The sequence below is a fragment of the Python bivittatus genome, unplaced genomic scaffold, assembly GCF_059951505.1.
Source record: "Python bivittatus isolate LINGU-HERP-01145 unplaced genomic scaffold, Pbiv_v1 ctg000700_np1212, whole genome shotgun sequence".
NCBI classification, from domain to species: Eukaryota; Metazoa; Chordata; class Lepidosauria; order Squamata; family Pythonidae; genus Python; species Python bivittatus.
The window spans coordinates 49,937,487-49,959,500 of record NW_028277098.1 but is presented as its reverse complement, the minus strand read 5'-3'; the positions used below and the strand labels follow the sequence as shown (position 1 = coordinate 49,959,500).

Below are 22,014 nucleotides of genomic sequence, written 5' to 3'. Positions count from 1 at the left end.
ATCTGGACCAGAAAATGATCTGACCATAGTAAATGTTAGATGCTATAACCTCCATATCCAGAATATCTAGCAATTTCTCTGAGGCAAACACAAGATCAAGAGTGTCACTGCTGGTGTAAGTCAGGCCCAAGATCATTTTGTAGAAGCCCATGATTGTCATGGAGACCATGGATCTCAAGCCTTCCCAGGCCTTGCCGCAGGACATGATTGAAATCACCCAACACCAAAAGATGTAGTTACTTCAGCCTTGAGAGCCAGTGCAGGAACTTGGGCAGAGATTGTTCTGGGCAACAGGGTAGCCAGTGCACAAGAAGGATCTTTAACTTGTCCCTACAGCCTGCTGTAACACACAGGTACTCATATCCAGTACCCCTGTCACAGGTAAGCTGTCTCTAGATCATTGCCACCCCACGCCTGGCCATGGGGTCAAAGCTACTGTTGGATATGTCTTTCCAAAAGGCAAATCTCTGAGAGATTTCCCAGTCAAGTCATGGTAATAATCATAGCTCCAGTATCCAGTAATGCTAGACTGTGGTTGTATTATTTGTCCCTTAATTACAAATGAGATGACTGAGGCTTAGAATGGCTTGTAAGGTAGGTATTTTGACAACATGGTAGACGTGATACAATGTGGGACTTCCTGATTTCCTGTCAGGCTGGGAAGGAGTCAAACAAATTGAGCATGGGTGGGCAGGATAAATGTTTTTTCACTCTGACTTCACTTATTTCTGCCTTTCCCCTTCCCTCCCAATTGCTTTCAAGAGTAGGAAATTAGAATCAGTGGGAGACTAAGTTCCTGGAAATACTATTTTATAGAGGAAACTCCTGGCAAGGAGATACACACTTATGCTGTGCTAAATCAGCATCATTCCCATTATGAGACTGGGCTCCACTTCCATCCTGTATTAAGGCTGTCCAGTAGTCAATCGTCTTGCTGATATTTAACCTGGGGACTTCAGGCTTCTGTTCTGAGTTTTAACCAGATTATACCTCCACTGTAAACTATGTACAACTCTGGTGGCTAGAAGTATATGTATGCCCACCCAATTCTGAGAATTTTACCTTTCATTAAAAAAAAGACAACAAAATTGGAGCTTTTATAAAGCTTTTATAAAATTGGAGCTTTTATAAGCAAAAAACAAAAGCTGCACTGTTTGTTAGGTATTCTGAAATTGGAGCTGAACTTTATCTCTGAGTGATAAGGGTCAGGAGTCTGTATTACATCATGATACCATTTCTTATTTTCACTTTCCTCTGTCACAAAATGCAAATTGCTTGTCTTTCTTGGTCTATATCATTTACTTCATTTTCCATTTTATCAAATTGAAAAACATCTTTTTTTTCAACTGGGAGAACAAGCCATTTTCAGTGTTGTTTATATTGATTGGGATCTTGAAGGGGAGTGGCTTAAATATTTTAATGCAGGGTGGTCTCACTTTTCTGTTACCTGAAATTAATTCAAGAGGTTTGCTCTTGTTGTACCATGAAAAAAAATAATAAAAGGGGAATAATTTACATTGATTGGCTTTTATTAACAGTTCTCAGAATTGGTATGATTTGCTTATCTTTGGGATAATTTGTTGGAATTTATACAGCAACCCCCCCCCCCTTCTGGTGGTCTAGTCCATTCTAGAGGTGTTCTGTGACTGTTTTTTAGCAGCTGTGAATCATGAGATTTACCAATAATATTTGTGGCAATATTGTGATGGAAACTTGTTCTAGATTTGTGTCAACATTTTTAATGAGATTCATCCATCCATGAAATACTTAAGCATACTTTGTTCAAAATTAATATACATTTTGATAATCATATTGTATCTTGCATAAGCATCAGGCATTCAGATAATTTTGAAAAGGCTTGCATTTGCTAAAATACGTTAAATCATATTTTCTGGAGGTGACAGTCAACAGAAGTGATGTAATACTAAACTTCTTCTGCCATCAGTTGGAGAAGCTAACCACTGGTCATATAGCTGTTGGTAGTAAAATGAAGCAATGATTACAGTGGCCATGTTGCTCCTTAGGTACTCTTGTCCTTTAGCTATTCACTGGATTCATCATAAATCTTTTTTTTTTCTTTTGATAGCCCACTAAGCATGTGAAAATACTAGCCAGCTGCAGTTCTATACACACATCTATGGCAATATCCCCCTGAAATCAGTGTGTTTTACCTCTAACAAGATGTCATAGGATTGCATTCTGAATCAGGATAAGCTGGAGTGGGCAATGGGAGCTTATCTGATTCAGAAAGAAATTGAATGTTCTGCAGACTGGTGGCTCTTGCATTTTATAGTCATTCTTAACTGGCCAAAAAGCAGAATATTGGCTGTTCAGCTGGAAGCATCTTCCATCAAACATATATACTTTTTCATGTTCAATATATATATGTTGATATTTGAGAGAGAGCAGTGTAACCTGTGCTACTGCTATTCTGTTTGGGCATTGAGAGAGTCATGTGCCAATACATCTGAAAGGTACCAGGTTGGGGAAGGCTAATGAAAATATTCTTGTGAACATGGATATAACTAGGTAGTGGTGTGTTATAATGAAGATCCCTTGCATAGCTAAATAATCTATTTCTTTATTTCCGTCCAGGATTCCACCTGAGTGGCACTGTGACAGAATCAGCAACTCCAACAGAACCAGAAATGACCTACAAAGTGGCCATCAGCTTTGACCGGTGCAAGATAACATCTGTGACATGTGATTGTGGGAACAAGGACATTTTCTATTGTGCTCATGTTGTGGCACTCTCCCTCTACAGAATTCGCAAGCCTGATCAGGTCAAACTCCGTCTTCCCATATCAGAGACTCTTTTCCAAATGAACAGGGACCAGCTCCAAAAGTTTGTTCAGTATTTGATTACAGCCCACCACACTGAAGTGCTCCCAACAGCCCAGAAATTGGCTGATGAAATCTTGTCCTCCAACTCTGAAATCAATCAAGTGCATGGTAAGTCAATGAAACAAAAATAACTTCTGATAAATCTGCAAATCATAATAGCATGCTCATCCCTGATCCACCTGAAGATGAGAAGAATCTCACCATCTGTATAATAATCCTTTAAAACATAGAATCCTTTAAGAGCATAGAATCTCTAGAGCTCCCTGACAAATCATATGCAGGCTCATATCTTTCACCAAAAAGTTTTGGCTGTCCCAACTGGTTGTCTGTCTTCTGGAAAAGATATTTATACGCACAAACAATGCTGGGAGTGGTTGAGTATCTAACACTCTGGACTTTATAATGCATTGTGACACTCTTGGGTCATATGTGACTGATGCTTGTACCTCCCAGTTTAGGAGCATAAAAAAGGAGAAAAGCTAGCTACTTTTTATAAAGTAGTAACCTCTGTTCTAAAGATTCCTTCCTCAGCATTGATAGCAGGGAACTGTCAACTTTTCCCAATCTGTTCATGTGGGTAGGTATGGTGAGAGTGGTTCTCTAACACATACGGACCTGCCTTGTTGGAAAAGGCTAATACAAGTAAAATTTGATTCATAGTGACTATATTTTAAAAAGCCCACATTTCAAAGAATGTTGATAGTGGTATTTGTTTCTTTGTTCTATAACCACTGAGCTTTACAAATCTAATGCCCTGAACATGTTACTGTGTGGGGATTTATCAGCTGCCATGGTGCTAGCAGAAGGTACTCAGAAGCTTGTTGACTGTAATATCAGAAAAGATGTAGTTGCTATTTCTAGGTATATTGAAGTAAGAATGAGTTGTTTTTTTTACATTCTCAATTTAGACTCTAGTTAACTATTTTGAGTTGACAGATCAGCTTATATTCACAGCATCTTGCTTTTTTTCTTTTTAGCTGCTAAATGTAAAGCTTACACAGGTAGTCCTCCTTTAGCAACTGCCTTGTTTAGTGACTGTTCATAGTTACAGTGATGAAAAAGTAACTTTGCAACCAGCCCTCACATTTATGACCTTTGCAGGTTTGTTAAGCAAAGGAAAGCTGAAGTAAAATCATAATTACAGTCGCAATTTCACTTAGTGATGGTTTTGCTTAATGACTGAGTTGCCAGTCCCAATTGTGGTCACTAAACAAGGACTACCTGTATCCTTGATTCTCATAAATAATACAAAAGATGTGTTTTCTAGCATAGGAGTAAATATCTCTTATTCTTTGGCAGTGGTTAAGAAAAGGTCCTTAGTCAATGGATTTTGGTTGGCATGCTATGGTTTAGTTATACCTAGAGAAAAAGAAAGGTATCTTTATTCCTCATACTGACTTGTATGATAAATGGCTCAAATATTTTGGGACATGCCTTGCCATGTCCAGCATAACTGATCTGATCATAACAATAAAAGAAAAAGCTATCTACAATTAAAATATTTGCAGTTTTAACATTAGGACCAGGCTTATGTCTTTCTTCTATGATCCTACGAACTACTTCATCCTGGGTGTATGTCAGTATATTACATATACCGCATATTTGGTGGAACAAGGCAAAAGTATTAGATTTGCAAGGCAGTTTCTGAATTAATGATCCTAGTTTGCATAGAATAGCATGAGAAGGTTTGGGCTAAATCTGGCCTTTGCAGGTAGTCCTTGGGTTACAATGGCAGTTGGGCCTGGGATTGCCATCACTAAGCGATGTGGTCATAAAGCACAATGTCACATAACCGCATCACTTAGTGACAGCAGTCCCTGCAGTCCCCGTTGCTGTTGTAACCCCAGGATTGCGTGGATCATTAAGTGGGTAGAGGCAGGAGTCCCAGGTAAAGAGCATGGTGGGGGGATGCTCAAGTGCCTTGGGCTGGTGAGAGCCATGGGCAGGTGCTGGGGAGTGCAGGCAGGCTGGTGAGGGCTGCAGATGGGTGCTGGGGCATGCAGGAAGGCCAGCAAGGGCAGGTGGGGAGTATGGGTGGGTTTGTGGGGGCTGCGGGCAGGAGCATGCTACAGAGCATGGCCTGATGGGGAAGGGGGTGCTGTGGCACTGTGCAAATGCAGCCGGGTGGGCGGGCACTATGGAGTATGGGCGGGCGCTACGGAGTATGAGATTCCTGGGATCTCGCACTGAGTAACAGGCTCCTCAGAATTAAAAGCAGCAGGAGTGATTTATGGGAGTGACTTGCAATCTTCCCTCTGGCTTCTCCATTGATTTTGCTTGTGGGAAGCTGTCAGGGAAGGTTGCAAATCGCAATAACACGAGTACGCTGTGATGGCTGCAACTTTGTGGACTGGCGTAAGTCCTCATACAGAATCGTCATAATTTTGAATGGTTGCTCAATGAGTGGTCATATCTTGAGGGCTACTTGTAATTGCATTTCCATCATACTGATCAAAATGTGCCAAAACTGATCATAACTGTTCTTACTGTTAGAAGGGAATGCTGTATGAGGTCCAGATATGAGTAAGGCTGGTAAAGTAATCTACAACTTCTCTATTTTACTAAAAAGCATTATGTAAAAGCCTCAATTCCACAATGCCATAATAAGCAATAGAGGTCAATGTCTTTAGGACTATTGGGTGATCACCACATAAGAAAGATTGCACATAAGAAACATTGAGGAGTAAATGCTAAGGACCATGAATTAACAGATGAAAGAAAGAAAATAGGTACATTGTGCATTTGTGAAACTAAGAGAAAGGGGAAGGATATACTATATGAGAATGAAAATGTTTTAATTTTGTGGAGTTGATGAATACCTTCAAGGAAGCGGAATATAGGTTTAATTACAAATGAAAGGTCTTGTTGCTTATGAATAAATATCTTATAGAATTCTAGAAAGGAGTTTAGTGATGAGGCTGTTAATAAACTCACAAATTGCTATAAAAATCTGAATGCAATAAATTCTTTAAATCTCCTTCATTGTCTTTGCTAATTTGAGTATGGTCCTAACGGTGCTTGATGTAGAAGTTAGCCAATAACAGCCTCAAAGAACTTGATGACAGTGGACCTGGTGTTTGTGTCATAAATGTGTGAATGATAGAGGGTTCTGAGGGACTGGGAGGGAGGACCTAGAAGTGAGAGGAAACCGGGGGAAGGAGAGAGGGCAAATAATACTCAGAAGGCTGCTCTATGTATAAACCTGATGTGAGTTTTCTGGCTGAAGTTGAATCTTAGGGAACAGATGGGATTGTTGTTGCTGTACTATGCTCCCGCTGCACAGCATCATCCCTGCTTAAGATGCTGGATTCTGTTGTTGGGCTGGTTTTGGAACAGCTGTTATTCCTTAGAAACTTTAATTTGCCACTTGGAGATGTTGAGTTTGGGGCAGTTCAGGAGTTCATAGCCTCCACGACAACTATGGACCTGTTCCAAGTTATTGAAGGCCCAACATATGCCAGTGGTTGCATGTTAGATCTGCGTTTTGTCTTAGGGCAGTGGCAACATGATCTGCTACTGGAGGATCTTACCATCATTCTGTTGTCATGGACAGATCACTCTCTGATTGCCTTCTGGCTTTCTAGTTTCACCCACTCTTGGGGAGACAGGGGGTCTTAAATTGGCCCACCCCAGGTGACTAATGGGCCCAGTTGGTTCCAGAGGATGCTTGGTTTTTTCCCTGAGTATCTGGTAGGCAGTCCAGCTGAGGATTTGGTTTCAGGTTGGAATAAGCATGTAACAGAGGCTTTGGACCGTATTGCTTCTATGTGGCCTCTCCCTGTTTGCCAGTTCCAGGTGCACCTTGGTCCTCTGAGGTGCTCCAGGAGATGAAGTGCTGTTAGAGAAGCCTAGAGAACTATTGGGGGAAGATGAACAACGAATCTGATTGAACATGAGCAAGAGGCCATATTTTGGATTACATTGTACCAATAAGGGTTATTTCTTTGTCCTTATTGGGTCCGCTATTAGCTGCCTGGTGACCCTGTTTAGGATGACCTGTTCCTTGCTAAGGAGGGACAGGCCACAAGAACACCCTCAGGAACACTGTGAGGAATATTCATGCTGTTTAACAGATAAAGTTGCTCAGATCCTCTTGGAGTTGTATTATGACTGGGGAGATCCAAGTGAAAAGACTAGGGTTTGCTCTTGCACAATTATCTGGACTAAGTTTGATCCTGTGAATCCTGAGGAAATGGACAAGATCCTTCAAATTATGGGTTTGGCCACCTGTTCATTAGATTTAGATCCACCCTGGGTTGTGAAGGTGGCTTAGGAGGTGACCTGTAGTTGGGTCCATGTGATGATATAGGCCTCTTTGAGGAATGGGATGGTCCCTTCAATCTTGAAGGAGGAGGTGGTGGCTCCTCTCCTCAAGAGGCTGTCAGTGGACCCAACTCTTCTGAACAGTTATCATTCAGTCTCCAGCCTTCTCTCTCTCAAGAAGGTTATTAAGAAGATGGTTAGATAACAGTTGCAGAAGCTCTTGGAGGAAACAGATTATCTGGATCCATTTCAGTTGGTTTTCAGGCCAGGGTACAGTATGGAGACAGCATTGGTTATACTTGCCAATGACCTTTGGCAGAGCCAGGATGGGGATGGGTGCACCCATCCTTGTGCTCCTTGATTTCTCAACGGCTTTTCATATAATTGACCATAGTATCTTCTAGACTGACTGCAGGGATTGGGAGTGCGAAGCACTATATTATAAGTTCTCCTCCTTCCTCTGGGATGGTTGCAGCCAGTGTTGAAAGGGGAGGAAAGGTTGTGTCCATGGCCCCTAACTGGTGGGTGCCTCAGAGTCAATGCTCTTATCCCTCTTGATTAACATCTACATGAAAATATTGAGTTCATCTGTCAGTTTGGGGTCCAGCAGTTGTACATCTTGATCCTGGGCTGCCCAGGTTATGTCGTCAGTTTCCTGACCACGTGTCTGACAGCTGTTTGGTTCTGGATGAGGAGGAACAGACTCAGGCTCAATCCTGCCAAAACCGAGTGGCTGTGGCTGTTTGGGCCCCTTAGATCTGAGAATTTTTCACTTTTGGTTTTAGATGGTTTTGGACAGGGTGGTACTCCCCATCTGAGACTAGTGCACAACTCTGTATTCACAACTACTGCTTGAAGAGCAGGCAGCAGCTGTGGCGAGGAGGGCTTTTGCACAGGTCTATCTTGTGTGTCCATTGTACCCATTCCTATGATGGGAGACAGATAGTCACTTACACCCTAGTTACCTCCCAGTTGGACTATTACAATGTGCTGTGCATAGGGCTGCCATTAAAAACCATCCTTGAAGCTTCAGCTAGTCCAAATACAGCAACATGAGCAATGATGGGCACATATTGATGTGCTAATGTATCATCAATGGTCCGTTAGTTGCATTGATGACCAGTTTGGTTTTGGTGCAATTCAAGGTGCTGGTTGTCAGCTATAAAGCCCTTCATGACATAGGGTCTAGTTATTTAAGAGCCACCTGGGTTTCTACCCATCCAGTATGATTGGGCAGAGACAGGGTACTCCAGGTCCCTTCTATCAAATAATGTCAGTTGTGGGACTCAGAAGTATACCGTCTTTGTTGTGGTACCTGCCCCCCTAGTATAGTATCTCCCAGAGATTTGTGCAGCTTCTATCCTACAGGAGTTCCACAAGTCTGTGAAAACGTGGTTGTGCTCCCGGGCCTGGGTTAGGTTGGTTGTTGAGCACCTGGTAGATTTTTTGGGGTCATGTAACATGTTTTCTCTGGGTTCACCTGTTCTTCTGTTTTTAATTGTTTTCCTTTCTTTTAGTTATAAAGCCACCCAGAATCGTTTTCGAGTCAGGCAGCCTCCAAATCAAATCAAATCAAATCAAATCAAATCAAATCAAATCAAATCAGTAAACCTGCTTAGTGATGTTTCCCTGGATATTTCATCTTGGGGGTTTTGGCAAACACGGAAATCCTTGTTTTTTTGTACAGGTAGTCCTCATTTAGCAATCACAATTGGGACTGGCAACTTGGTTGTTAACTGAACCAGTCGCTAAGTGAAACTACAACTGTGCTTATGATCTTACTTCAGCTTTCCTTTGCTTTACAGACCTGCGAAGGTTGTAAATGTGAGGATTAGTTGCAAAGTTACTTTTTCATCACTGTGGTAACTGCAATTGGTTGCTAAATGAGGCAGTCGCTAAATAAGGACTACCTGTAATTAATCAATACAGCACTAAATAAAGGTCCTCAATGTTCTCTTGAGGCCATTAGTATCTATATCTATGATAAAATCATAGCATAATCAGCATAAAGTAGTATTGATAAACTGTGTTAACTGTTTTAGGAGGATTAATTAATCTAATCTAATTAATCTAATCTAAAAAATCTAAATTCACATTGCTATAACCTGTAAATTGCTTTCCAGTCCAAATATGCTTGTACCAACTGGACCTCCTGAGAAAGAGTTTTGGCCTTTTATTTGCAAAGCATGTCCTGACTTCATTATAGCTTGTCTTCTATAGCACCTTTCTGCGATATATCTTTCCTGCTCTTAGCAACATTTCTCCATTGCCTAGGCATCAACAGTTGCAAAGTTCAGTCTGAAAGATGCTATTCACTGTAATCTCCCTTTGTGTTAAATAACTTTGAAATGTACTCCCCCCTCTCCCTTGTAGTGGGATGGTGTGAGCAGTAGGCATATGGGGATTTCCATCCATGAGGACCGAGAGTGAAGTTCTATTGAAAAACTGCTCTGGGACATAGAAAACAGAGATGATTGGAGTGAGAAAAAATGCCTGTAGCCATCTTCCCCCTCTCCCCATGCACATGCTTACTCTATTCTTTTCATTTGGCTTTAGATTCAGATTACCTGTCACCATATGAGTCATTGGGAGGCTGCTGTTAAGAAGAGGGATAGTAAAGGGACATCAGAGATAGAGTGCACCCACCCTCAAGGAAATTGCTGCTTGAATCAGTTAATTTCTTTGGAAACAGTTGATTCCAGGGTTGTGTAGCCATCACCAATCTAGTTAAATCAATAGTTAAATATTCATCCCAAAATATTGTAGTAAAAGATTCTGTAAAACTTTAATACAGAGAAAAATTAAATTTCTGATTGTTAAGCCTTCCCCTCATAATTGCAGGAATCATTGCAGGTTAATTAATAGCAGACTCAAAATATAAAACTGGGAGTAAAAATACAGTAACATTGAAAGAGTTTAAATTGTGTTCTACCTTTTGGGAGTTGGCTTATTTTGGAACATGGATTACTTAGAAAGAAACACGAAGAAGGTAAATGATGAATATTGTTTCTTTTCCTTTTTGTTACTCTTGCTTTGCTTAGAAAAACAATTCAATTGCGCTCAGTCTAGAAATATACAGGAAGACTTTGTCATCAAAGCTGACAGATATTTGAACCTCCTATTGTCTGACCATTGTAAACCAAATAATTCTTACTAATATGTGTAAGGATTAAATTGGTAATGAAGAAAACCAATTTGGGGAAATGTTGTCTCATTTGCTGCTAGGTAGTGAACCTGGCCTATGGTTTATGGTGCTTAGAGATATTTTAGTAACTTGAACATTGGGTGAAAGTCTTCCTGCTTACCCAAAGACCAGTGAGTGCTTTGAAACTTGGAATAATTGTAGACTGGCACTTTTCCTCTAAGGTACAAATCAAATCCTGAGGCTGGTCAGGCAAGTCTCTTCACTGATTGTTGAAAGCTCTGGCAAATAACCTGGTGCAACCAGAAGTTTTGGACAACAAGCCCTACAGTCCTTTGCCATTGGCCGTACTTATTGTGGGTGATAGGAATTTAAATTCAAACTATCTGTAAAATAATGGGTTGCCTGCCCCTGGTTTAAAGAATAACAAAAATATGCATAGTGTACTTTCAAATGAAGATGCCTAGGGATTGCAAAACTGCTTTTCCCTATTGCTCTGCCCTGTAGTTCTTATGAATCATCTGGCTTCTTTTTGATGGAACAATTACAATATGATTTTTCTAATTTCATTGTCATAATATATTGGTTTTGCTCCACAATGCTGCTTATTTTGAGAGTGCTAATTGCCTCTGGGAAGGATCAAAGCAGCATTTACTAGCCAGCTTTCTCTTAATGGTTGTAGAAATGGAGCTTTATTGACAAGGATAAATCCAGTGGACTAGATTCAATTGGAAAGGGCTGCATCCATCTTTCTCCATGTCTCCCCACTCCAGTTATGAGCTGTTAAGTCACTGAGGAGTAGTAATAAACATCCAGGATTTTTCCCTTCCCTTCCCTTCCCTTCCCTTCCCTTCCCTTCCCTTTTTTTTTTGCATAAACCAGGACAAATTAGGATTTCTTTTGTTTTGGTTTGTTTGGGTTTTTGTTATCTAATGTCAGACATCCAGATCAATAATGTTGATAATTTCTATACAGAAGCAAGTCTTTACAATGCTGCTGTTGAAGCATTTCAGTTATAAAAAAACAGAATCTATTTTTTCCTAGGTTTTGCAAGTTGACTATAACAAAATAACAATGTGGAATGCTTTCTAATTTCATGGGAGTGCTCTACAGTTGAGTGCTTTATAAATATTGCCTTATCCTCTTCAAGCGTAAATTGCATTTTTCTAGTGGCTTCAAAAAATGGAAAAAATGCTCATCAACTTGGCATCCCTCATTTTTTAGCTTAGTTCCTTTTGACTTTAGAAAGATTTTTGTTAAGTCTTATGGCATTCAGATTCTTTATAAGGAAGGAGTTCATTGTGACAAGCACATCAACGAGACAGTCAGCTGTTCTTGCAGACCAATTGTGTGCCTTGCACCACTGCAAAATAAAAGCTTGAAAAGTAAGCAACACTAAATGTTTGCATTTATTGGGAGGGATTGTGTGGGGGAAGGACATTGTGAAACAAGAAAGAGGATTTGAAGCTTTAGGAAATGGAAACAGAAATGTGCTTTTTGGGACATGATTATTCTTCTTTAATAAGCATTCTGCTGGAACCTTGTTTGCAGAAGTAAGTCTTAACTATTTCCAGGGCTGTATTTATCTAAAGTGATGTAAAACACCTTAAACAGTATTAAAGCAAGATGATTCAAAATGATTAGGAGCCAGTAACCCATTAAATCCAAGTCCAGTCTCACTAACTGGCTGAGTGGGAAAGCATGTATGCATGTCAGCAACAATACAAGAACAAGTATATACAGTACATGTATAGCACTTAACAGCTTCCAGAAATGACTATGGCTGTTCCTGACTAAGCAGGGGTTTTTTTCTACTTTTTTGTGTTCTTCTTATTGATGGATGAAGGGCAAAAAAGAATCTCCCATTTAGCAGTTTATCTATGGGATCCTCTTGCCATAGATACTCAGGAAACAGTCTGTTACCTAAAACCAAGTTTGGGATCAGTAATAGAAAAACACTGAATTCTTGTCTAATCTTTGGAGGCTTTCTCAAAAGCTCTTCCTTGGATGATAAATGGGCATCTAGGTCTACTTAATATCTTGTTTTTGTTTTCTATCTCCTGAGGTTGGCTTGCACAGTAGTCAAGGTGGATATTGTTCCAGAGTCCATATAGCAAATGTTAACTGCTTCAAGATGCTGCCCAAGGTAGGGTTACCAGACATCAGGCAAAAGGAGGACAACTCCTGCTTTTTGCCCTCATGTCTTCCATCTGCAGGCATAGCCTTAACATCAGCTTTTTGAGTGTTTTGTTTTTTGGGGGGGTATTTATAGACTGTTTTCACAACAGCAGTCATCCAAACTTTAGTGTATTGTGATCTTGTAAATTTTCTTCTTTCTTTCTCTCATCCATGAACAGACTCAATAGCCTAGTTTTACGTTATTTAATTTATTTCCTGATTCCAGCAGTCGGCTTCAATCCAGCCCCTTCAAACCTATGATCACTATAGTCTGTAGATCACATGATTCGCCATATGTTTCTTTGGTGAAATTTGAAAAGTGAGTAATTGCTGATTCTATATTATTGGTAGCTTATGTTCTTGAAAATAAAGATTTATTGGAAAAATATTGTGATTGAAAAACCACTCTTCCTGATGCTAGAAAAAGTGATTTCATATACATATAAGCCTAAAGTACTTTTTTTTGGGCAATATTTTGCTATAATTTTTGTCATGGATGCCAAGAAAGTTAAATAGTTAGGGTGTCCTCCTTCCCCCATTTATCTTCCTTTTCAATTGTCTGTGTCCTCCTTTGCCTGTTCAGATATCTGGTAATCCTAGCCCAAGGAGTCCTTGATAGTTAGCTCTGTAATAGTAACAACTTTGATTCCTTCATTGATAGAAATAAGTTGTTGAAGGTAATGTTTATTGTGGCCCTGCCATCGCTGGCCTTACATTGCTTTCAATCTGTTTCATTTAATCCTTACTGAGTCATCCTTAAAATAGCCAACCTAGCTAAGATTAAAAGTGTGTCAGAAGAATGGTTATCTTCTGTATGGATATCTTCAAACATTTTGTGAAGCCTCCCTGGGCCCAGCAATTCAATCTTTCTTGTATATATTTGTGTGTGTGTGTGTGTGTGCTGTCTTTGAGAGTTTCGTGGCTTTAGAGAGATAGCTTATAAAGAGCTGAGTAGAGATCAACACAGGAAGATCAAGTATAAGTATTGGTGGGAGTCATTTGGATCATCTTAGGATCTAAACTGGACTTTCTTCGCCTGGTAGTTAAATTTATCAGGAGGGCCTCAGTGAGGGAAACTGACGTAGGGAATCTTTTCATGCTAGATTGGTGTTTCTCAACCTTGACCACTTGAAGATTTGTGGACTTCAACTCCCAGAATTCCCCAGCCAGCCAAAATAAAGCTCTTAGCAACACAGAAGGGGCTCATCCTTACTTTGTTTCTAGCTTATTCTAGGAGCTATTGTGGAGAATACTAGCAATGTCAAGCCTGTTATTGATTGATTGATTGATCATATGGCATCTCATACATGGACTTACACTGAATACTAACATTTAGCCTAAGTTAAAAGCACTTTAAAATATGAATTTTAAAAAGAACTAAATTCAAATACCAACATCTAGGCCATCTAACCATTGAAGTGTAGCATCATTTATATAAAAAAAATCAGATATTGGGCCATTATATGCCCTCAGCTTACAGTTGGCCACAGTGTGATCTAAAGTTGACATGTGGCCCCACAGTCACACTGAGGTGACGATGCCATACCCCGTTTATGCAGTGAATCCTGGCAGACGCCATGTAAGGTGCAAATTCTGTTCAAGGTCATCCATTGCTGGGGAGATAGATCAAAACCTGGCACCTTTTGGCTGTTATGGCAGAATAGAACTGAAATTTCTCCCTTGCTGTTCAGATTCTTTTTCTTTATTTGGGGTAATTCATTATAGGCTGGGACAATAATTTGTTATTTTACCACCTTTACAGTATTATATTTGGCTCTACTGCTGCAATTACACAAACATACCCTTACACTTTTATTTGTTCTGTACTGAAAACAAAAGTACTGGTTTGGATAAATACTGATTTTTTAAATTAAAATACTGTGCTACTACACTGTTGTTTTGTCTAAAGAACAGCTTAATTTTTTGGTTTGTCTATATCTCAGCAGGTGGCAGCAACTGGCTGAACTTGTCTGAGCTTGAAAGCTAAGTAGGTTAGAACCTGGCTAATATTTAGATGGGAGACTACCAAGGAATACCAAAGATATAGTTTCAGAATTACAAACAGCCTGGAAAATGAAATGGGAAACCATTTTTGTGTTGCATGGATATGTAAAGTCACCAGGAGTTGTGCTCTGCTTAGGGAGACTTTACAGTATCATAAGTAGGGGACAATAAGCAATTCCACCCTTTTAAAGCCACGGACATGGTTTCGTTTAACAGCTGGGTTTTCTTGCCACAGGTGCTCCAGACCCTACTGCAGGAGCCAGTATTGATGATGAAAACTGCTGGCATTTGGATGAGGAACAGGTTCGAGAGCAGGTGAAGTTGTTCCTCTCCCAAGGAGGGTACTATGGCTCTGGGAAGCAACTCAATTCCATGTTTGCTAAGGTGAGAACTAGATTTCCTTTTCTGTCATACTTGCAAAACCTTTGCACTTGAAGTTTTATAGTATTCTTACGGTTTGCTGTTCTCTTCTCTGTGAGCTCCAGAAATCAGCTGTGAAACATTTAGAATTATAGCCTTCAGTCTTTCCCAAAGAATGGGCTGGAATTGGTATGTTTTAAATTGCACTGGTGCATTGGCCACTAGGAGTCAAAAGGAATATTATATCTTACTTGCAACTAGTTTATCATTAGGTATCTCTACTTATGCAAATTTTGTTTGGATGGGCATTTTTAGTGCTTTCTGATGATTAACCTTACTCAAGGGAGATTTATCAATCAGAAACCTTTGAAGTACAGGTCTCTGTCTTAATAAAGGATTGTAATATGAAAAAGTCATAGTGAAACAGTGGAACATATAACCTTGTATTTATCCATCAGTGGATTTTGGCATATACATGCATGCAAGCATGCACAGCTGCACTAGTACTATTTATAATGAGTAAAACTAAATGCTGCCCTATGGAAAGTCATCTTGTTTGTGGTTAAACAGCAGCAGTGATTTTAAAAGCAATCGCTAAGGGTTTTTTTTAGAAGTACTTACATTTACCTAGAATCCAATATTCTTCATTTTTATTCTAAATCAAGAGAGCTTGAACAATGTAGCAGATTGTTCTGTCACATGATTGTCATGAAGAAGGAATGTCCATCTATAGATACTATCACCCCTTCTATGAATACATGTATATTCCATTATGTGGAACAGCTGTATGAATGAACAGATCAGTAGTATGTAGACAGTGTACATAAGAGTGTTGAATGTAGTGTGTTCAAAAATGCATAAGCATTCAGATCAACAAATTATATAAAGATATTTGCATTGAATTAAACTGTGTATGGTTCTGAGAAAAAAATGAGAAAGTACCTGGCCTAAGTTTAATTCATAAGCATTAATGTCTAGTTTTTTTTTTATTATAGCCAAGTGCAGCTAAGATGGCCTAAATATTAATGGCCTACAAAAGTTATCATTTTTTAAAAAATAGGCAGAAAAAAACTGAAAATATTTGTATGCATAACTGCAAAATTTATTTTTAGAACTTTTTTACTTTTTGCTTTGCAATACATTCAAGGGAAGTTTTAATTCTCCTTTTTTGAACAGTCATTCATAGATAGATGGATAGATAGATATATTATCGTATTTAGTGCAATCATCTATATAATTAAGAACATAAGCAGTATCCTGCTGGATTGAACCCCTGGCCCATCTAGTCCAACAGCCTGTTCTCACACTGGCCAACCAACTACACAAGGAAGCCCACTAATCTCCCTGCAGGTGGCCTTCAGAGGTAGTTACACTGCCATCAAGACTAATAGCCATTGACCCCCATAACTTATAAATTTTTACACCTGTTCATATAAATCAAAGAATATTGTGGGTGTATACTTTGGTCCTTATTCTAAAATGCTCCATCTGGGTGTTCCACATTTTGAGAAATTATGATTCTGGAACCTAGTGTTGGAGAAATTCTAGTTCAGCTCAAGTGATATGTTCCCTTGCAGAATCCAGCATGCAAAGAAATGATAAATGGAATTCTGTAAGTGACTGTATCACTTGAGCAGGATATATGCCATCCTATATTTGAAAACTTTCAGGTATGATGATGCCATACTTTACTTTGAAAATCTGTTTCATAAGGTCTACGTGTTATTTAAACTAAGCCTTTCTCTTTCAGTTAGAGTTTGCATCAGATTGCTAGATCAGACATTTTATTTGGAATTGTTCAGATTTTCAAGGACCCATCATTGCAAGAAATTCAAAAATAGGGAGGAAAGTCTGAAGTGAAACATCTGTTTCTTCAGCCATGAGGCATTTTCCCCCAAATCATAGAACAGTGAAGGGAGAGGAGCTGATTATCAAGAATTCTCGTGATCTAAACCTACATTCCAAGGTATTTTTTGAGGAGGGAGTTTGGAGATTCAGTAATCCACAAAGGATTTGGATTTGATCAGTGCTGGAAATGGAGATAATTATTTGAGTATATCTGGCACAGCCTGTACTGGGTGAAGAATATAAAAATCACCACTTGACTTATAATATTCTATATTAATGCTTTTATATGCCTCTTATTTTCGGGAAAGAGATCTCTTTCTTTGGATTGTCTTCCCCCTGAATAGCTTAATATTTGTTAGGCAAGGTTTACTCTTTATTGGATATTTTCACAACTATGTAGACAGCCATGAAGCATGATGGTAAGATTTTTATCACCCTATAAGAAGTGCATAATTCCCCCTGCCCCTGTATCGTGTCTCCATTCCTATCAGTTACAGTCATCATGACCAGTCAGGATAATGGGAGTTGTAATTTAGCCCCAAATGTATGCTAGGACACCCTATGGGGAAAATCTGGCAAAGACTATGTAGAAACTAACCCATGTCTCCCTTATATCCAGTCCCTATATTGATTAAAAGTCCACATCTCCTCCTCCTCCTCTATCTTAGGTCCGTGAAATGCTGCGTATGAGAGATTCAAATGGAGCCAGGATGCTGACGCTAATAACAGAGCAGTTCATGGCAGATCCACGTCTTGCTCTCTGGAGACAACAAGGAACAGGCATGACCGACAAATGTCGACAACTGTGGGATGAGTTGGGTAAGTCCAGCAGTTTGTAATGCTTGAGGCTAGAAGGAACTCAGATCAGAAAGGCTGCAAGAAAATAGCTGATCTGCTCTGGGCAGATGACTTATGGTGGCAGCTGGAAACTGTACAGAGCTGGAAATAGCTTTACTATGGGGTATAAGTTTGTGTATGTGTCAGTGGGAGGGAGAGAGAGAGAATGTTTCAAAGTCAATTTTAAAATTAACTTTTCTCCAAAAAATTAGGAAGTAAAGTAACCTGTAAGATCTTTCCCATTGCCTGCTAGTTGATTTTTTTTAATGGCGATGCCAGGGACTTTATACTGCATATGCAAAGGATATGCTCTATAACTGATCTATAATCTTTCCCAAAAGTATACTCCCCTTTCTCCAAGGCATATGCTTGCACTGGAATTTAAGGTCTAATATGAAAAAAAAAATGTTTTCCTTTCATTAACTGCATAAAAAGATTAATACCCAGAACTTGCCTGCATCTCTGGGTTTTGGGTAGTCATGGTAATTTGAGTAGAGACTGCTATGGAAACAATATATTTGACCTTACCTTGTGACTTAAAATTGAGAATTGATATCTATGATGTCAATTGATGTTGGTTACATGCAGACATTTTGAGAACATCATTGAAAAGTTGCAGCAGCCCTTGGCGTAGATATGAAATCTTCGAAGTTTTCATCTCCATTCTTGATTAATCACAACACATAATTACATCTGAAGCTTAAAATTAGGTTAAACTTAATTAGATACATTGAATGGGGCTCAAATCTTGGTGACTGCACAGACAAATCTTGCCATCTTGACTAGTCACCAGCAATAACTTCTGGCTGTTCCGGGAATATTCCAACAATTTTTTTGATTCCATCCATTGACTTACTGAAAGAGTTGAAACTGGTGAGGCAAGGGCCCCTGATTCTCACACTAGGGGCAATCATGGGAGAGTGTGACAACAACTTCAAAATGGCAGGTGCAACCAGGTAATGAAAGTCCTGTCCTTTTCAAATGGGTGTTGCACACATTTAAAAAGGGGAAAGGCTTAAATTGGCCACTCATGCCTGCCATTATAGCATTGTTGACCCCCATCTCCTTCTGCATATGCCCCTGTCATATACCAGAGATAGCAGCTTGATAAACAAGAGGGCAGATGGGAGAATGATTCAAGCGCAACCAAAAATCCATAGTCTAAAAATGACAGGAGAAAGAGACCCAGGATTTGAACTTTGGGACTGTTACAAACACACACACAAAAAAAAACACACACACACACGGCAGGATTCCTATGTGCTGGCAGAATTTCTTTGAATGTATGGCTTCCTAATCCTCTTCAGCAAAACTGCTTATCTAATCTTATGTCTTATTGGGAATACAGAACTAGGAAAGAGAGAGAGTTTTATTACTATATTTGGCAAGCAGTCCTGACATTTACCTGTTGTTTTGTTTTTCTTTTTCTTTCTCCATATCCAGCTTTTGCAACCACAAGTTCTATTGGTAAAACCATTGCTTTAACTATTCTATCTTTATTGCCGCATCCTTCATGTTTTTATCTCAGTTTTTCATTCCTTCTTCCTTAGTATTAACATCAGCTTTATTTCTCCAGCATACTGTTGGTTACCAGTCTGTGACCCCAGTAAAGCAAAATTACCTAACACTTCACTTCACCATCGACTGTACATTCAACAGTTGACCTTGCTTTTATTTTCTTAATTTTTAACATTAACCCTGATTTTTCATTTTTACTTTTATAATGAGTTTTTCTATGTCTTTTACTTTCAGCTAGCAAAATAATGCCATCTGCATACCTCAAATTGTAAAGTTGTTGAGACAGTGAAGATAAGTCATTGAACCATTTTGTTTAGTGGTAGGATAAAACTAGAATAAATGTCTTAGGATTGGGAGTACAAACCTATCAATCAACCTAGATATCCTTAATAAAAAGATATACAGATAGTCCTCATTTAGCGACTAACTTATTTAGCAACCATTCGCAGTTATGACAGTGATAAAAAAGTAACTTTACAACCAATCCTCACACTTATGACCTTTGCAGGCCTGTAAAGCAAGGAAAAGCTGAAGTAAGATCGTAAGCACAGTTGCAGTTTCACTTAGCGACTGCTTCACTTAATGACTGAGTTGCCAGTCCTTTTGGTCACTAAACAAGGACCAAAATAAACACTTTATTTTTTTATAATTATTGTTGGTTGCACAGTCAGCCAGATGTTTAGACTGGATTTGGCATTTTTCTCCACCTATTGAGTCCTTCCCAAGGACCTGGGATAAACAGATGTTGTTGTTTGATCGTGTTAAATATATCATCACAGAATGTAAGCTGTTCCAAGTAAAGCTGCCTTTTGCAATTGACTGATGGTGATTTTGTCAATGCTGATGGTCTTCAAGTAGTGCTGCAGATGTTTTGGGATTGCACCCAAGGTGCCTATTACTATTGGTACTATCTTTGCTTTTTTTTTTTTTTTTTTGCCATAGTCGTTCTATTTCTATTTGCAGGTCTTTGTCACAACACATGGACAGACTTAACCATAGTTTTACTGGGAAACTGTCAGCATTTTAGACCAAGTGAAATCCAAAAATGCAAGAGAATTCTTGGAAGCTTGGTATTCAGACAAGGCAGCAATTAACAGACACATAGAGATAAACAGCATCTACATACTATTCAAAAGAGACAAAAGACCAGAAGATCGCCTCACCAGCAATCATCACCCAGATAAGCAGAGGTTACCACCAGGCACACAATCAAGCAGTAAACATGCTAATCAAGGAACTACCAGAGGAGCAAAACAAAAACCCCACCCCACCAGCACTGGCAAGGCATGCCACAGCACATAAATAGAAAGCAAACCCCATCCCATTTTAGCACTGAAGATGTTACCTAGCCAGGTAATGAAACGTTTGCAAGAAAAGAACCAAGCTCAGAGAACCCCAAGGACTCCACAGTTCAACCCTGAGCTACACATATTCGCCTCTATTGGTCTTTGTATTATTATTATTATTATTATTATTATTATTATTATTATTATTATTATTATTATTATTATTAAAATTTATATGCCACCCATTTCCCAGTGACTCTGGGTGGTTTACCAGTTGTCTGAAACATTAAAGACAAGAAAAACAACAAGAAATAAAAATAAAGAGTAAAGATCACAAGGATGACAAAACCAGGTGGGAACAAAGGAAAACAACCCAACAATCCAAGGGTTTTACTCATGCTAAGTTCCTTGGCACATTATTAGTTTCTCTCCTGTCCCTCAATAAACATTCTCTTGTGAGGGATCCAGGACTTCCTTGGTCCAATCACTGCTGAACCATGGTTGTACGAATGTGCACTTATTAAAATAGGGATCATGGCATCAACAGACCCCTGGCTGCTCTCTGAATGTTTTCCCCACTGTACTGTTTCTCTGGGGGAACTGTGTGGCTCAGTCTTTTAACGAAAAGAGAGAAAACCAGAATGCCAGCAAGAGTGGAGAAGATAATGTGTGATTTGGAGATTCAGGCAACCACATTCAAGTTTTATGTATCTTAGTTGTTTCTTTGACTTTTAATTTTTTTAAAGACTTTGTTCTCTCCAAAGCTGCAGAATAGAGCTCTCTTTTCAGGGTGACAAAATTAATTGTTGCCCCTTAGCAAGGCTTCTTGATCCTTTCTCAGTCTGAAGAAAATTAAAAAAGAAAATCTTCCTCCTATTATTTGGAAGGGCCATCTAAATTAAGCACACATGAAATTCATGCTCAAGTAGAGAGCCTCAGAATCGTGACCTGGTTTGTAATTTAAATACGGGGGGGGGGTTGAAAAAGGAATGTTTTTACTTTTGGTAAAATCAAGATATTGAAAAATTCCAGGTAAACGTTCTTACATGATTCTGTCAGCTGAAACATAAGAGGGAAAACTGGTATTGTTATTGCCAAGAAACTTTGAAGCTTTAATCTCATTGCAGTGATATTAAAGATTAGATCCTAACTGAGTTGAAAACAGTTGGATTATAGCTCGACCTTAATCTTTTAGAGGCTTAATCTTTATTTTGTTTACAGTTGGAGACCAGAATGGGGGAAAAAACAAAATGTGGGGAAAATAGGCTTGGTTCAGGTGAAACATCAAACGAAATAAGCCTGAGGCTGACATGCTCCAGTTATCTCTCTGCTGGCCCTTTTGCTTGAACCAGGCAAACTGTGGTTTGTGCAAACCAGTTGGGAAGAAGAAGAGTGCATCAGCTGTAGGCTTGTTCTTGTAATGCTTTGGCATTACATCTGAACTGAGTAATTATATTTTTGAATTGAGTTGTTGCTAGTGTTGTTATTGTTCTTCTTCCTAAACAAGAGTAGCTTCTCCTTAGTGCAGTGGAGCTAAAGACACATCTCCATACTTGATCAGTATTGTTGGGAATATTTTTGTGTAGTTCTAGCCACACATGCAGCACCAGTGAGGCTTAAGAACTGTGCTCCCATTCTATACCCAAACAATACTATTTCTGCTATTAAAGTTATTATTATTGTGGTTCTCCTGCGAAATATTTAGACTGCATCCTTTACTCATTTATAAGCTCC

The 22,014-nt window shown here is 39.1% G+C and overlaps 1 protein-coding gene across 1 annotated transcript in view; it reads left to right on the top strand.

Moving 5' to 3' along the window:
- ZSWIM5 (zinc finger SWIM-type containing 5) overlaps positions 1–22,014 on the top strand; it is a 144,634-nt gene that overhangs the window by 104,072 nt on the left and 18,548 nt on the right. The window contains exons 2-4 of the mRNA XM_007420221.4: positions 2,596–2,952; positions 14,667–14,815; positions 17,308–17,458. Coding sequence (XP_007420283.2) covers positions 2,596–2,952; positions 14,667–14,815; positions 17,308–17,458 — 657 coding nt within the window. The remainder of the gene's footprint in view (positions 1–2,595; positions 2,953–14,666; positions 14,816–17,307; positions 17,459–22,014) is intronic.